Here is a 16,418-nt window from a genome sequence, read left to right as displayed (position 1 = left end):
AATGCTGTCAAATACTTTTTTTCATTTTGATTTAAACATATATTGTTATAAAAACATACAACTTGACATACATGTATTTGGCAGTTAAAACCTAATATTACTTCCATTCACAATTCCTAACATTTCCTATCAAATTCATAATGCTCACATTATTTACAGCGCTTAGTCTTTAATGTGCCCTTAATATTTCCATTTGCACCCTGTCCCTATTTTGCAGCACCGTTTCTGTTTTAAAACCTGGCTAAAACCCTATGATGTGATTTCATTTTCCAGAAGATCTTTTAATGGTGCCAGATCTGTGCAGTTTGAAGTCGGAGGGAGTTCTTCAGAATTTGAAATATCCGAGACAACCCCGCTGTTAACTACTACCTCTTCTGGTGGAGCGTCTAATAAGAAAAAGCAAAATGCAGGAGTCTCTTTGTACAAGGTTATTTTTCGGACGTACGGTCTTGATTTGTTACTTAGTAACATTTGGAAGCTATTTTACGACCTCCTGGTGTTTGTAAATCCATTCCTTTTAAGGTAAGTTTTCTTTACAAAATTGTCTCTTTTATAGATATTTACATAAAGGCGCGTCTCATTCCTGCAGACAAATTTCTTATTAAGAGGCTATTGCGACTTTGAAAGTTGTTTTAATTTATCTTCCCTGTAAGTTCAAAATGCAAAAAGAGGCTGTTGAGTCAACCTACTAATACTATGTACATTACTGTACACATTGTCCTGGTAATATATGTGTATTTTAATGTATTGTTCATCATAAAAATTAATCATGCTTCTTGAAATAAAAATGTAAACGAGAACTGTTTAAAAACAGTCTTAATTCATAGTTTGTGCCTCTTATTTATACAAAAATAATGATAAAAATCATGTCAATATATACAAAGGAGGTTCCTGCCAGCATAGAAGAATGTGCACTTTGGTGAAATTGAAGTAAAGTTTTAAAATTGCATGCTATTTTTAAGAAGAGTCAACAGAATTGTATGATTTTACCATTATTTAAAAATTATAATAATCATAATAATAATATAATAATAATAAAACTACTACTTCTACTACTAATACTAATAATATAATAATATTATTTTAATAATTGTTATTATTATTTTCAAAAAATGGAAAAATCATATTAAATGATAATAATAATGATAATAATAATAATAACACCTTCTTCAATGATAATAATGATAATAATAATAATAACACCATCTTCCTCTGTTTAACAGGTTTTTGATAGACTTTGCTGAGGACAGCGATCAGCCACAGTGGAAGGGATATGTCTACAGTGCGGGCTTTATAGTGGTTATCATCCTACAGAGCTTGTTTTTCCACAACATGACTCATAAAACTATGACTCTTGGAATACGAGTTAGGTCCGCTTTGATATCTTCAATATTTAAAAAGGTAAGCTTTGTGCTGGCCCATGTTACAGTGAATGTTTTTTATGTCTCCCCAATTCATGGGGAGACATATGGTGTTTTTGCCCTGTCCATCAGTCAGTCAGTCAGTTCGTCAGTCTGTACGTCACACTTCGTTTCCGCTCAATAACTATAGAACGCTTAGACCCAGGAACTTCATACTTGGTATGCTGGTTGGTCATGACTAGTTGATGACCCCTATTTATTTTGTGATCAAAAGGTCAAAGGTCAAGGTCACGGTTACCTTCAGGTAAAAAACGATATGTTGGTGGTGACCTTAAGCTTAAGAATTGTTTCTGCTCAATAACTAAAGAACGCTTGCACCCATGAACTTTATACTTGGTATGCTAGTTGGTCATAACTAGTAAATGACTTCTATTGATTTTGAGACAAGTAGGTCAAAGGTCAAGGTCACAATGACCATGAAGTGAAGAAAGGGTCTCCACTCAGTAACAAAAGAACACTTGCACCCAGTAACTTCATACTTGGTATGCAATTTGGTCATGACCAGTAGATGAACCCTATTGATTTACAGGCTATTTGGTCGAAGGTCAAGGTGATTTTTTAGGTAAAATAACGATTTCCACTGAATAACTTCAGAATGCTTGGGCCCAAGAACTAACTTCATACTTGGTTTGCTAGTTGGTCTTGATCAGTAGATGACCCCTATTGATTTTGAGGTCAGTAGGTCAAGGCCCCAGTGACTTCCAGATGAAAATCAATTTGGTTTGTATGTCACACTTCTTACCGCTCATTAACTAAAGAACACTTGGACCCAGTGACTTCAAAGTGGAACTCAGGAACTTTATAATTGGTATGCAGGTTGGTCATGACCTGATGATGATTTTTATGTTTGTTTGTCTCCAGTCCAAAAGTATAAATGTCATGTCCATCATTGAATACTTCTTGCCTACACAGGGGGAGACAAAAAGCAATTATTAGTTTATTACTCATGTTGTGTTTGACTTAGATATTTTATGAATTTACTGCTTATTTTCATCGAATATCAATGAGTATTAAAAGAACAGGGACAACATTACAGTATAGTACTACAATGAAATATACAGGGACAATATTACAGTATAGTACTACAATGAAATATACAGGGACAATATTACAGTATAGTACTACAATGAAATATACAGGGACAATATTACAGTATAGTACTACAATGAAATATACAGGGACAATATTACAGTATAGTACTACAATGAAATATACAGGGACAATATTACAGTATAGTACTACAATGAAATATACAGGGACAATATTACAGTATAGTACTACAATGAAATATACAGGGACAATATTACAGTATAGTACTACAATGAAATATACAGGGACAATATTACAGTATAGTACTACAATGAAATATACAGGGACAATATTACAGTATAGTACTACAATGAAATATACAGGGACAATATTACAGTATAGTACTACAATGAAATATACAGGGACAAGCCAAGTAGTCAAAAATTCATCTCCTGCTTGAATTTTAAATTAAAACTTGAAGTTGTCTTTTTTTGGAACTGTGGTATACTGGCTATATAACATAACTGTTTAGAATACAGATTGAAAGGCAGGGGCGGATCCAGGATTTGACGTTAGAGGGAGTGCAACTTAGGGGGCGTAACCTTTTACTTGCCCCTCTCCCTCAGAACCGAAATTTATTTGGTTTAAAGTCTTGTCAAGGGGGTTTGGGGGTACTTCACCATTTTTCTTTTACAATTTATAGTCCGAAATAGTGCATTTTGGGCGTATTTAATTTCTTTCTTATCATATAGTTGAAAAAAGTAAACTTAGATGATTTAAGGGAGAGGTGGCATTAAGTGCGCCCCTCCTGGACCCGGTAATGCTAGAAGTGAACAATCCAGTCATATTTGGTACAGGAGTGCAGCATCTCTAGTTCATAATGGGTCAATATTGGAAGCCGGAATTATGAACATTCTGGTTTTTCCCGAGCTAATCCTCCAGTACAAATTATGCACCATTTTAATAGCAAAACATTACTTTAGAAATATCGAATCAGAATCATTGATTTTTAAAATAAATTTAAATATCTTCAAAATTCTTTATTTGTACCATCATGAGAAAACGGAGTTATGATTTACGGTATAACATGTAAATATAACATTACCCATTTTGATTGCTTTAATTTTTCAGTCACTCACAACAAACAATCAAGCACGAACAGAATCAACGACCGGAGAGATTGTTAATCTTATGTCAGTTGACGCTGAACATGTGAAGGACCTGTGTGGCTACATCTGGGGAATTTGGTCCTGCCCCTTACAGATAATCCTCTCCCTCATCTTCCTGTACTTCACTGTCGGGTATTCCATGTTTGCTGGGCTTGGAGTAATGGTCCTGCTTGTGCCGTTGAATTGGTTTATAACGACGAAACTTCAGGGTTATGAAGAAATGCAAATGGCATTTAAAGATTCAAGAATTAAGTTGATGACGGAAATCTTGAACGGAATAAAGGTATTTGGTACATACATGTAATTCTTTTACAGTCTGAAATTATTATGCCCCTCTTCTAAGAAGAGGAGTATATTGCTTTGAACATGTCGGTCTGTCGGTCGGGCGATCGGTCCGTCGGTCCGTCGGTAGACCAAAGCTTGTCCGAGTAATAACTCAACAATTCCTGAACATATGGTCATCAAACTTGACATGAAGGTTGGGCCTGACCAGTAGATGACCCCTATTGATTTTAGGGTCATCAGGTCAAAGGTCAAAGTCACAGTGACCTTTAATGGAAAAATGATTTTAAAGCTTGTTCGAGTGATAACTCAACAATGCCTAAACCTATGGTCATCAAACTTGATATGAAGGTTGGGCCTGACCAGTAGATGACCCCAATTGATTTTGGGGGTCATCAGGACAAAGGTCAAGGCCACAGTGACCTTTAATGGTAAAATTATTTTAAAGCTTGTCCGAGTGATAACTCAACAATGCTTAGACCTTTGGTCATCAAACTTGATATAAAAGTTGGACCTGACCAGTAGATGACCCCAATTGTTTTTGGGATATAGGCCAAAGATCAAGATCACAGTGACCTTGAATGGTAAAAGGTTGTCCGAATAATAGCTCTTCAATGCCTGCACCCATGGCCCTCACGTTTGACTTGGTGGTTGGGCCTGACCAGTAGATGATCCCTATTAATTTAAGGGATAGGGCCAAGGTCACAGTGACCTTTAGCACAAAAAAGTTAACAAATCTTCTCTCAGTGTATCTCAACAATGCCTAGACCTATGATCATCAAACTTGACATGAAAGTTGGGCCTGACCAGTGACCTTGAACGAAAAAAAGATGTCTATGTGATAAGTTGACAATGCCTGCACCCATGGCCCTCAAACTTGACATTTAGGTTTTTGGTGACCAGCTGATAACTCCTATGGATTTTGAGGTCACAGAGTCAAAGGTCATGGTCATAACACACACTATCCTCACACTTTGGTAATGATCGTAAAATGCCTCAAAGGCATCCAATGTCAGTGACAAATCAGCTGTCATTTCGGTCCATGCATATTTATATTCATTCAAGTTCATATAATCCTGACCACATGGCGCTCAGGGGATGGGGGTGGGGGTGGGGCATAATGTTTGACTTACATCTCTCGTTTTCATTTTTCCTTAGTACTCGTATTTACCTAGTTGTGTTTATTCATTATATAATCTTAGTTTCCAACACAATAAAGTTATGATATACTTAAAGGAATGCGATAGAGTATAAAATAGCATACTAATACCACTCTTTTACGTTTTTTTAAGATTTCTAGTCATTGCAATAATCTAAAGTGTGCAAATCTCTCTGCATTATGTTGTTTTCCAGATTTTGAAGTTATACGCATGGGAGATAGCTTTTGGAGAGAAAGTAACAAAGATAAGAGGAAAGGAATTAAACGTTTTGTTAAAACAGCAACTGATGTACAGTGTGACTACATTCTCTTGGACTGTTGCCCCATTTGCCGTGAGTTCACATTCCAGGGATGAAAATATCAAATGTTTTGTTATTTTAGTAATAGATCAATGATATGAATTAAAATCTTAATGATTAAGAATAGATGGAGTGAACATAGCGAACGAGCTCTTCTTTATCATTGAAATTTTAATTCAGATCACCTAACTGACTTGGAATATAACCTCATTGGCTGACAGATTGTCAACGCAAAATCTGACAGGGAATGTGTATCGGATGAGTGGCAGTGGGCAGTCCTTTAAACACCCACGAGTTGAAATTCTTAATGATTAAGCCTAGTACATTGTACTTAATGATTGCTTATCTGCAGTTTCATTTGCTGTAAATGTAGACTGTATTCTGATGTCAATTACCGATGCGTTAATGGATAATCAAACATTTTTGTTTATACAGTCGATTACTGTTGGCTTGATATCCTAGGGACCGGCAAAATACTTCGAGCCTCGCGAATATCGAGCCAATAAGGAATGGTTACATGGAGTAAAAAAAAGGTCATTTTCATCCAGTTCGAGCAAACGAGGAAATCGACCCAAGCGATATCGAGCCAATGGGTTTCGACTGTATGTAGTTCTACTGAAATATATTGTTTGCAAATGTTTCATAGAAGAGATGACAACAGCTCTCATTGGGGATTATCGAATCTGTACTATGATATACGGTACCTACATGTGTTGTTTAAAATACATATGTACCATCACATCTTACCAAATCACATGGTGACATTAATGTTGCAGGTCGGTTTGGCCACGTTTGCAACCTACATCTTCACGAAAGATGACCACAGGTTCGATCCTCAGACAGCTTTCGTGGCCATGACGTTGTTTAACATATTACGGTTTGGACTCAATGTTGCACCTATGATAGTTATGGAGCTCATTAAGAGCACTGTGTCAATAAAAAGAATACAACACTACCTCAACTCGAATGATATTGATACCACATGTGTCCAACATGTTTCTGATGGTAAGCTACTTATTGCTTCTGTATGCCAATTAAGTTATTATTACGGTCGAACCAGGGACCGGGGAAAATACCTTGAGCCTCGGAAAATTTGAGCCAAGCGGGATTGTTGACCTTCATAAATAAATCGGTTCTTTACATCTAGTTCGAGCCAACTAGGGATTGGAGCCAAGCGAGTTCGAGCCAATGGGATTCGATTGCATAATGGATTGCAACACTTTGTTGATTCTATAGTTGATATGCACTTTAAAACATGTTGCGTTTTGTGGGGGAACACCATTGGCATAATTATTTTTGGTCAAGTCGAGTTATAAGGGTTGTACACCATATGAGACTAGTTTCTGTTCTTAGCTTGACTCTTCGAAGAATAAGGAGAGCTATACTACTCACCCAAGCGTCGGCGTCAGCGGCGGCGTCGGCGTCACTCCTTTGTTAAGGATTTGCATGTAAGAACCTTTAAGACATTATCTCAGTAAATATATCATGTATTGCATTGAAACTTTAGATATGTATTCCCAACTATCTGACCTACTAAATTAATGAAAATAGATAACGCTTTTTTGAATATAATGCAAATTATGGACCTTTATTATTTGACTTGGAAATTCTGGTTAAGGTTTTGCATGTAAGCACACATAGGTTAATATCTCAGCAACTACTTGATGAATTGCATTGAGACTTTATACAGTGGTACTCAACCATCCAATCTACTTAAATAAACAAGTAAGATAACTCTAGTTTGCATTTAATTCAAATTTGGCCCTTTTTTATTCGACATAGAAATTTAAATACATCATGTATTGCATTGAAACTTTATACACAGGCTCCCAACCATTCAACCTTTTTAATAAATCAGGAAAGATAACTCTATCTGGCATATTATATAATTTTTGCTCCTTTGTTATTCGACTTAGAAATTCTAGTTAAGGTTTTGCATGTATGCACACATAGGTTAATATATCAGCAACTACTTCATGTATTGCATTGAGACTTTATACAATGGTACTCAAGCACCCAACCTACTTGAATAATCAAGTTAGATAACTGTATTTTGCAAAAAATGGCACTTTATTATTGGACTTAGAAATTCTGGTTAAAAATTTGCATGTAACAACATTTATGTTAATATCTCGGCAAATACATCATGTATTGCATTGGAATCTAACCTAATTTTACAGTGATCCATGTTTCGCCAAAACTTTTCAATCCTTACACTGAAAAGGGGCGGAATAGTCGAGCGCGCTGTCTCTGTGACAGCTCTTGTTTAGTTTAAGTTTTCATTTTGATATAAGATAACCATAAAGCAGAGCGCTTACTTCTTACTGCACGGTAAGTAATATTATGGTACACCAAAGTGACTACACCAACTACTCTCTTGATTGACATTCTACATAACTTATCCCCGCCCTCATTGTGTATAGTTTAAATAAGTAAGGAAGTGAAGACAGTTTCTATAACTTATTCTTAAAGCCGGAACGTGATGGGGGATAACAGTGGAATACATTGTGTGAATACAACAGTTAGACCTTCATTGCTTTAGGTCTTGAATTGGTTTTTCCTGGTAGTTTCCATTGTGTATTTAAATTGTTTACTAAAGGCCACTGTTCTTCACCACTGCAACAGCCCCTATCATAGAGCCTGAGGTGTTTGTATCAAGAACAAAATATCAGCACTTAATGACTCATTTGTACTCGAATTAATTTTGAAATGCCTTTCTTTGAATTGTTTTATCATTTGCAGGTAAAAACGCAGTTTCCATTCGGAACGGAACATTTTCTTGGGACAACAAAATTGGCCCTTGTCTAAAACAGTAAGTGTCGATCATCCACGATCATGGTTTTCTTTTCTACCAGTAGTTCTTTCAGCGCAAATCTAGGTTATGAATTTGTATTACACACCACTAAGTAGACCATTTCACATAATACCAATATCTGTAAAGGGCTTTGATAACAAGAATGACATTGCAGAAGCATTTAAACATTTTTTAAACCTGCTAAATGCGTATTGCTGAGTTCAGAGGTGTTATTTGTTAAGCAAACATTTTTCAAGGAGCTAACACATTTATACAATTGGGTTATCTGACTTTCTTCATAATAGTATCTGATTGTTTTCAACCAGTATTCGAGGGGTAAAAGCGAAAAGGTTTTATCGTCTTCTTTATGTAATTTCACTTAGAACCTTTTCGCATTCACCCCACGAGTTTTAATATGACTCCGCCTCTGATTCATTTAAGAATTAATCTGGATATCCCACGGGGAAGTTTAGTTGCGGTTGTTGGCAGCGTAGGAGCAGGAAAGTCCTCACTATTGTCAGCAATTCTTGGTGAAATGGACAAGGTCACAGGGACAGTTAATGTCGATGTAAGCATTATTTATATGTTGTCTACTTCGTAAGGCTTTGTCGTCCGATCAACTTGTTGTACAGTCTTCAAAATCCGTATGTGCATTGGTCGTACAGTTCCTATTAATATTTGAGTCAGTATGTCAAAGGACAAAGCCATAGTGATATTGTTCTCAAAATTGTTGGGCTCTGCAATGTAATGGAGTTGTGGCTCCAATTCATTCGTTCACGATTTCAACTTCATAAGTGTACGCTTTCATGGTTTTACATAGAAGCTTTAGTTACGCCTTTCACATCACTTTCTCTAAAAGTATATACATGTATTATTTTTAGCCATTATATTTAATAGTATATGCAATGAGTATTCGTGAAACTCGGGACATGTTTTGTCTTGTATATTTGTTTAGTTTAAACTTATTTTTTTACAACGATTGTGAAACAAGTTATTACAACATTATATTAATTACCCTTGTTGGGAAGATTTTACGCGAGAGTGTGGTCTTGTGTTGTGGGGAAAACCGGAGTACTCGAAGAAAACCCACTTCGGCTTGGTGACCGCAAACCAAACTCTCATGCGGCCTGGCCGGGAAACTAACCCTTATTGAGGAGCGTGTATACTCATTTAAGCAATACTCATTTAAATGTATAAATGAATTGTCATTTTACAGGTAAAATATCATGGTATATCATTTCTTTTCAGGGATCACTTGCATACGTTTCCCAGCAGGCTTGGATACAGAACGCATCAGTGAAAGACAATATACTATTTGGAAATGCTTTAGACGAAACTCGGTATGACAAAGTAGTGGAGTCGTGTTCTCTTAAAAGTGATCTTGACATTCTACCAGCGGGTGACGATACTGAAATTGGTGAAAAGGTAAGCTTTTGGAAGGGAATTGCTTTCTTCTCAACTGTTCTTGGTCATTATATGTTTTTAAGGTTAATATGCCAAATATCAAGGTTACAGTGACCTGTACTAGAATAATACCACGTGAAACAAACGATTTGGAAATCCATTATGATAAGACTTACTATTTAATTTAAAAAGAAAAGAAAATGGGGTTTCAAACCGTTGAAAGTGTTATTGACCTCGTTTAAATATGATTGTTTAAAGAAACAATACCAAAAACTCGAGAGTATTCCCAAGTTTAATTGAAACTGAATCTTTCATTTTAATTGAATTCGTATTCTACTATCTACGATCAATTACGAAGACAAAAAATCACTGAGATATGTGCGAATTTATAAAATTTAAAATATATATTTTTTGTATTCGGGGTTTATTAGTTGTGTACGAAAGCATATAAATCGATAAATATGTTGTTGTAGGGTATCAACTTAAGTGGTGGCCAGAAACAGAGGGTTAGTGTGGCGAGAGCGGTTTACTTTGACAACGATATATACATCCTGGACGATCCCTTAAGCGCAGTTGATTCACATGTTGGAAAGCATATTTTTGAAAATGTTGTTGGAAAAGATGGGCTTCTTAAAGAAAAGGTAAAGACTTCTAATCTGCTAATGTCGGGGATAATAAAAAAACTTGATTATGGAATTTTCGTATTGGAACGAGGTAGTTGACAGGTGTACACATGTTAAGGAGCATTTTTTTCAAAATTAATACATGTATGTTTATTAATAGCCTTTATTTTTTCATAAATGTATTTGATACAACAAAAGCCTTTTCTACCGAATAATGGTTTGTATTGATATTCCGTTTACAAAATATAACATGCTGTGGTTATAACATAGACGAAACACTTCAAAGCTACTGTCTTTAATTCAATTCAACAACGTATCTTAAAATTAATTGTGGATAAGAATTCCGAATATTCGGTACAGCTCACTATTAGACCACCGAAGATATGATCGCACTCGAAGGGTTTGTAATGCTTATGATTGACGTTTTTCGGAAGCACATTGGTCTTCCATGGTTCGTGCAAACTGCTTGAGGCTGATAGTTCTGTGGCGTTTTGAAATCTAAAACTGACCGTCACCGGTGTGTTGCCGTCCAATCTAATTGGTTCTTTAAACTCGTATGTGCTTGGTCGTTGACGGCAAATGTTTGACAGTGTTATGTCGACTTTATCCTTGCCATGTGCGTTAACCTTAACAGAAGATAGTGTATACAGCGCTGTCCTCATGGTAACTGAAGTTATCTGAATAGCTTTTGTGCTTTTTAAGGAAAATTGTGAATTGTTATGTAATGTTCTGCTCTCTGTACGATTTGATTTATCGACATTCAGTGACAGGGTCATCGATTCTCTTGGCAATGATTTGAACTTGTTTGTAATATCCGACAAGGGCCACTTCTTCGTTTGTATCCATTTGTAAATATCATCTTGTTCTTCGGGACTCAACAGTCTTGTTGGAGAAACATGTTCTTCAAATTCCTTAGTTGACAAGAGTCCAAACTTTATTTCCATTAGAGCTGGACCAAGAACTTTTTGCTTATTTTCTGGCGATTTCTCTATTTTCATTTTTGAACATTCATTCTCCGACCATCTGTTAGCGGCAACAAAATACAGTGCCTCGTCAGCTTTTAGCTGTCCGTTTGCTAGGTAATCTGCTAAGCTTTCATTTGTAAGATTGAAAAAGTCGTCGTCTTGTAGTATTTCAGTGGCGTTTTTCACCATGAACGTCTTGCATTTGTCATGTAGGCCTTGCAGCTCGTATAATTTTGCGTGCTCATAATTTGAGCAAACATTAACAACGGCCACAGACGCTTCTAAAACATCTGAGCACAGCTTTACCATCCCGTCGATGCAGTACTTTTTTGCTGCATACAAACACTTCAATACTGTTTCTCCATCTACTTCAAGCTCATCAGTGTACACGTATCTGTAAAGAGAAATTTAGTCATATTTGAAATATAGCGTGTGCAACATTGTTGATCAACGTAATATTGAGCCCTCTTTAGTACATTTCGGGCAATATACGAGTATTGCAATGGAAATGCGTATGCTGTTGAATTCTCCCATTTTACAGTTGAGTGCTCACATTTACTCGTTAAAATAATTATTGAATGCACATAACGTTGAATTTAATTAGCACGAGTTCTCAAGAAGTAAAAATTAAAACATACCGCAGCACCATCTCGAAAGTCTTCTTATCGATATCGCTGATTGTAACTTCGTCATCACCTTTTGACATGGAGCCGTAAAACATGGCTTCAAAAACAGCACTCCTCATGCTGAGTATTAGCTTGTGTCCAGTGCAGGACTCATTGTTGTCATTTGGGAAGATAAACTTGACGTCTGTGAACAGTTTTTCTTGTACTAGGTGCTTTAAGCATCCTGAAGCTGTTAGTTCTGACCGCCAGTCTTTAGTTTTAGTCGCCATTTTACTGGAGGGAAACAAGATACATATAACAAATAACGTTTCATTTACAAATCATAGTTTACAATTTATTACCTTGTGGTAATATGAATTTACAAATTGAAAATAACAATAAAGATCATGAATAGGTGACTTTTTGTTGTTCATGCCTTCTATTTATTTGTCTGGGTTTTTTTTTGTAAATATGCCAAAAAGGTAAAGCAAACCCAATAAAACTGCTCAATTTACAAGCATACTACTTTTTAGCAAAAGGAATAGAAACATATGATTATGAGTTCAGTTTTCGTGATAATGATAGACAAATGCATATAAAAAAACATCCGAGGTTCTCTTATCTGTGCGTTTGTGTTTGTATTTCTTCACGTGAACGAACTACATTAAAGAAAATATGGTATTCAGCGTACTTTTAAACACGATTACTATTGTTTTATATGAAAGAGATATTTCAACAAATATTTGATAGACTTTCGATTAAAATGATAAATGTTTCGAATACTGCTGCATTTAAACGATTTAAAAAAGTACGCACAAATATATCTAGTTTACAAATGTTTGAAAGAAGCAATATCTCACCTGTATCCTTCCAAGTCCTTTCACGCGTTTGTGATATACCCTTTCTGTTTTGTACTTTATATTTCCTTATTGGTTTTTACGCAGTATTTTTCAGTTCTAATTGGTGTTGTCATGCTATTTCGGGAAACCCATATTTTTCTTTGCGTCATATACTTTGGGATTCCATGATTGTATCGGACTTATAAAGAACCAATCTTTTTTGTTTCTCTTTCATATACGCCTTCGTAAGTACTATGTATTGTAATCGGCAGTGGTTCATGAAACATCGCGCATTCGTTTATTGAATGCTTTGTAGTCGTCAGTGGTTCATGAAACACCGCGCATTCGTTAATTGAATGTATTGTAGTCGTCAGTGGTTCATGAAACACCGCGCATTCGTTAATTGAATGTATTGTAGTCGCCAGTGGTTCATGAATAATTGCGCATTCGTTAATTGTAGTCGTCAGTGGTTCATGAAACACCGCGCATTCTTTAATTGAATGTATTGTAGTCGTCAGTGGTTCACGAAACACCGCGCATTCGTTAATTGAATGTATTATAGTCGTCAGTTGTTCAGTGGCTCATGTCAAATTTGAATTTCAGGCCACACAAAATTGATATTTTGTTCTTCGGATTTAGAGCAATTTAAAAAAAATGCAGAGTATCTATTTTAAAGCGAATAAACAACGAAACGCATGCGGAAATCCAGCGCAATCTATGGTAAATATTTATGTTTGCGTCATGTATCAGAATTTGATAATAGTTACCCACGGAAAACACGGGCTTCTTATCTGTTGATGTTAGGTTTTGACTCGGGTCAGAATATCAGATGTCGAGGCCTACACACAGTTTTGGTTTCGACATTCTTTTACTTTAATATTATTTTTCAGACATAAACACTTGTTACGCTCGAGACCTTCTGTCGACAAAATGGTTGAACAGACACGGTGCCGCATTTCAGACGTCTGGACATGCATCAAGTTGATTGAACATTGCGGAGTTTCCGCTTCAGTTTTTTTTTACAATATTTGATTTTAGGCAAATAATTGTTCTGACGAAGTGCCTTATCTCAGAGGTTGGGTCGTACGATATGTTGATGAGGCAAAGCAAGGTTCAGTCTACTCCACTACTGTATTTCAGACGCGAATTCTCGTTACACACGGGATTCACTGGCTGCCTTCAGTAGACAGGATCATTGTGCTGACACAGGGTCGAATATCGGAGGTCGGGTCGTATGACCAGTTGATCGAGCACGATGGGGCTTTCGCATCCTTTTTGAGAACCTATCTGACTGAACATGCTGAGTCAGACTCTGAGAGTGAAGATGAGGAAGGTCGGTACAATGTTTCAAACGTCGCAAAATAGGTTCTCAAAAGCAATGCAACAATATACCGTTTTTAAAGGGGCTAGATACCAGGTGGTTTAAAACTCTGCAAACGCAGTATAACCTCAAATCAAGCATAGAATTTTCAATGCGATCTAGTACGAGACCGATAGTACATCACTTAATTTGGTCAAAGTAATGCTGAAATAATCATGTTGCTGTCTCATCTGTGTTTCCCCGTTTAAAATAGCGCATTATGGTTTCCCAGTTTAAATCATATCTGTTTATGAGTACAGATAAATATACCAACCTATTTTCAAACTTACTGGGATTTACATGGTAGACAACCCTAGTGAATTTCGAATTGCAAAAATGCGCAAAATTTGCATGTGTCATAAGCGATGTGATACATCTGTAAGTAAGATTAAATGCGTTGTAAAAAAACTATGTCAATTTTATGTAAGTTTTTCTTTTATTCTTGCAATTGTATCATCTGGTGTCCAGCCCTTTTTATATGATATCAGTAGCATATAGAAGCATGGACCTGCTTAATACTTTTCAATAACACTAAGTGAAATAATGGAAATCCTTTCCTCGTATAAATTCTTATGTGAAAAGCTACAGAAACAAGCTCAGTAGGAAAAAGTTTAAACATAAACCCAGTTTAATGGCACAGGGTAAATGCAAAAGACATAGAACACACAAAAAAATCACAAACAAGAAACATGGGAGAACAGCACAAAACTCCACAAACAGCACAGTGCATATATATTATATAAACAACTAGGTATGTATAAGCCATTTAGTTTGGCATATATTCTTTGCTAATTGTATATCATGAAATTATAATACCAAAACTTTTATAGTGTTGTTAAATTAAAGGTTTGCAGAGTCGAAAACATTTCGTTATGATTAGTGTTACTTTTTAAAGCTAAACCAATTTATAACATTTATGCAAAATAAGAGTATTGTTGCAGTTCACGACTTCAAGGTCACCATGCTACAACGACTCTTATCAATACACTCAGATGACGATGTGCCACCAAAGCCTGTTATCAAACGGTACGGTAAGGTTGTCAGTAATGTATATTAAACGGAACATGTTGTTAGATTCCCTGGTTAGTGTCCCTGCAAAATGATAAATAAAGAAATAATAAAAAAAATGTTTATTTCTGGGCATTTTTTATCCTTTTAAAACAGTTAGATCTGAGTCGGGTAGTACACCTCAGCGGTTACTCTTAAAATATTACCCCCCAGCAAAACAAATATGTACATAACGCAAACAAAAATGTTATTAATTAAAGTGTTTCTTTATTAATTTGTGTACGTTTACTGACAGGTCGAAATCCCAGCGGACGTCTGAGTCTGTGGCTACACTAAAGAATACAGAAGCGTCCACGGGGTCCGAAGTCAAAAATGGACTTGGAGATAAAGCTAAACTTATAGATGAGGAAGAGGTGGAAGTTGGAAATGTAAGATGTTTTATTTATTAACTATATATTGTACTGACCATATATGACCATTGGGAAACATGATTGTATCTCTTTCAGGTTAAGTGGGGCGTTTATGCACAATATGCAAGGGCCATTGGACTCAAGTACACTTTTGTTATTATTGGCATGTATTGTGTCTACGAAGGGTTATCGATATTTGCTAGTGTTTGGCTAAGCAACTGGACCTCCGACCCCGACTTACAGGATGTAGAACACTACCCGCCTGACAGTGAAGCTAGGAGAGAATTAAACGATTACTATCTTTCAATTTATGGTGAATTAGGTATTGCACAAGGTATGTAAGCACGACTAGCATAATGTTGTTGTTTTTTCATCAATTCTTAATATCTCAATTGTTCCATTTGAAAACCTAGAAAACAAACCTGTTTTAAAAAAACAACAACTGCAAAAAAGTCGAAAAACGGTCATACCTTTGGTGCCGTCGTCGGAAGTGTCTGAGTCGTATTCAGACTTGAACATATGTGACACGTATTAAATCATTGCATATTTCTAAAAAAATAACTATGTCTAGAGTATATGTTGTATTCTCGATCTTAGAAAATAAGTGTTGCATTCTGCGCACATTTTTTGTTTGAACCTGATTCGTGTTTCCAAATGTGTTATTTTTTGTATTTTGTCAGGTATCGCTGTGTTTAGCTATGCCATCATTCAGGCCTTTCGAGCAGTCCGTGCCTCCAAACATCTGCACCGCAACATGTTAATGAGTGTTTTGCGTGCTCCAATGTCTTTTTTCGATACAACTCCAGTTGGTCGAATTGTTAATAGGTTCTCGCAGGTATGAACGGATTCAGGTTTGCACTGATTTTAGAAAATAACATTTCTGAAAAATGTGTATTGTTTATGCATGCATTGTAAAACATGTTTTTTATTCCGGCTTTCCAACTTTCCCACTTGTTCTACCGTTTTCAATTTTTAAAGGGCCACCTACTTTTATAAGTTTCCTTTCTTAAAACCTTTTATGTATTTCTACCTATTAGTTGAAATGGCTGAT

The 16,418-nt window shown here is 36.0% G+C and overlaps 2 protein-coding genes across 3 annotated transcripts in view; one reads left to right on the top strand and one right to left on the bottom strand.

Moving 5' to 3' along the window:
- The window catches only part of LOC128240775 (multidrug resistance-associated protein 1-like), a 32,654-nt gene that overhangs the window by 8,547 nt on the left and 7,689 nt on the right, over window positions 1-16,418 (top strand). For both annotated transcript variants that reach the window (XM_052957648.1, XM_052957647.1), the window contains exons 8-21: window positions 274-522; window positions 1,224-1,401; window positions 3,582-3,902; window positions 5,255-5,392; window positions 6,136-6,364; window positions 8,102-8,171; window positions 8,595-8,721; window positions 9,402-9,578; window positions 10,031-10,198; window positions 13,730-13,922; window positions 14,891-14,975; window positions 15,253-15,385; window positions 15,464-15,701; window positions 16,048-16,202. In XM_052957648.1, coding sequence (XP_052813608.1) covers window positions 274-522; window positions 1,224-1,401; window positions 3,582-3,902; window positions 5,255-5,392; window positions 6,136-6,364; window positions 8,102-8,171; window positions 8,595-8,721; window positions 9,402-9,578; window positions 10,031-10,198; window positions 13,730-13,922; window positions 14,891-14,975; window positions 15,253-15,385; window positions 15,464-15,701; window positions 16,048-16,202 — 2,461 coding nt within the window. The remainder of the gene's footprint in view (window positions 1-273; window positions 523-1,223; window positions 1,402-3,581; window positions 3,903-5,254; window positions 5,393-6,135; window positions 6,365-8,101; window positions 8,172-8,594; window positions 8,722-9,401; window positions 9,579-10,030; window positions 10,199-13,729; window positions 13,923-14,890; window positions 14,976-15,252; window positions 15,386-15,463; window positions 15,702-16,047; window positions 16,203-16,418) is intronic.
- LOC128240776 (BTB/POZ domain-containing protein 3-like) lies at window positions 10,328-12,702 on the bottom strand. The gene is made up of 3 exons (XM_052957649.1): window positions 12,611-12,702; window positions 11,784-12,044; window positions 10,328-11,539 (listed from the first exon to the last, which is right to left on the bottom strand). The coding sequence occupies exons 2-3, from the start codon at window positions 12,038-12,040 to the stop codon at window positions 10,486-10,488; spliced, it is 1,311 nt and encodes a 436-aa protein (XP_052813609.1). The 5' UTR covers window positions 12,041-12,044; window positions 12,611-12,702; the 3' UTR covers window positions 10,328-10,485.

This window comes from Mya arenaria, chromosome 7, assembly GCF_026914265.1.
Source record: "Mya arenaria isolate MELC-2E11 chromosome 7, ASM2691426v1".
NCBI classification, from domain to species: Eukaryota; Metazoa; Mollusca; class Bivalvia; order Myida; family Myidae; genus Mya; species Mya arenaria.
The sequence above is the reverse complement of the archived record's forward strand: the minus strand, read 5'-3'. Positions and strand labels throughout refer to the sequence as shown.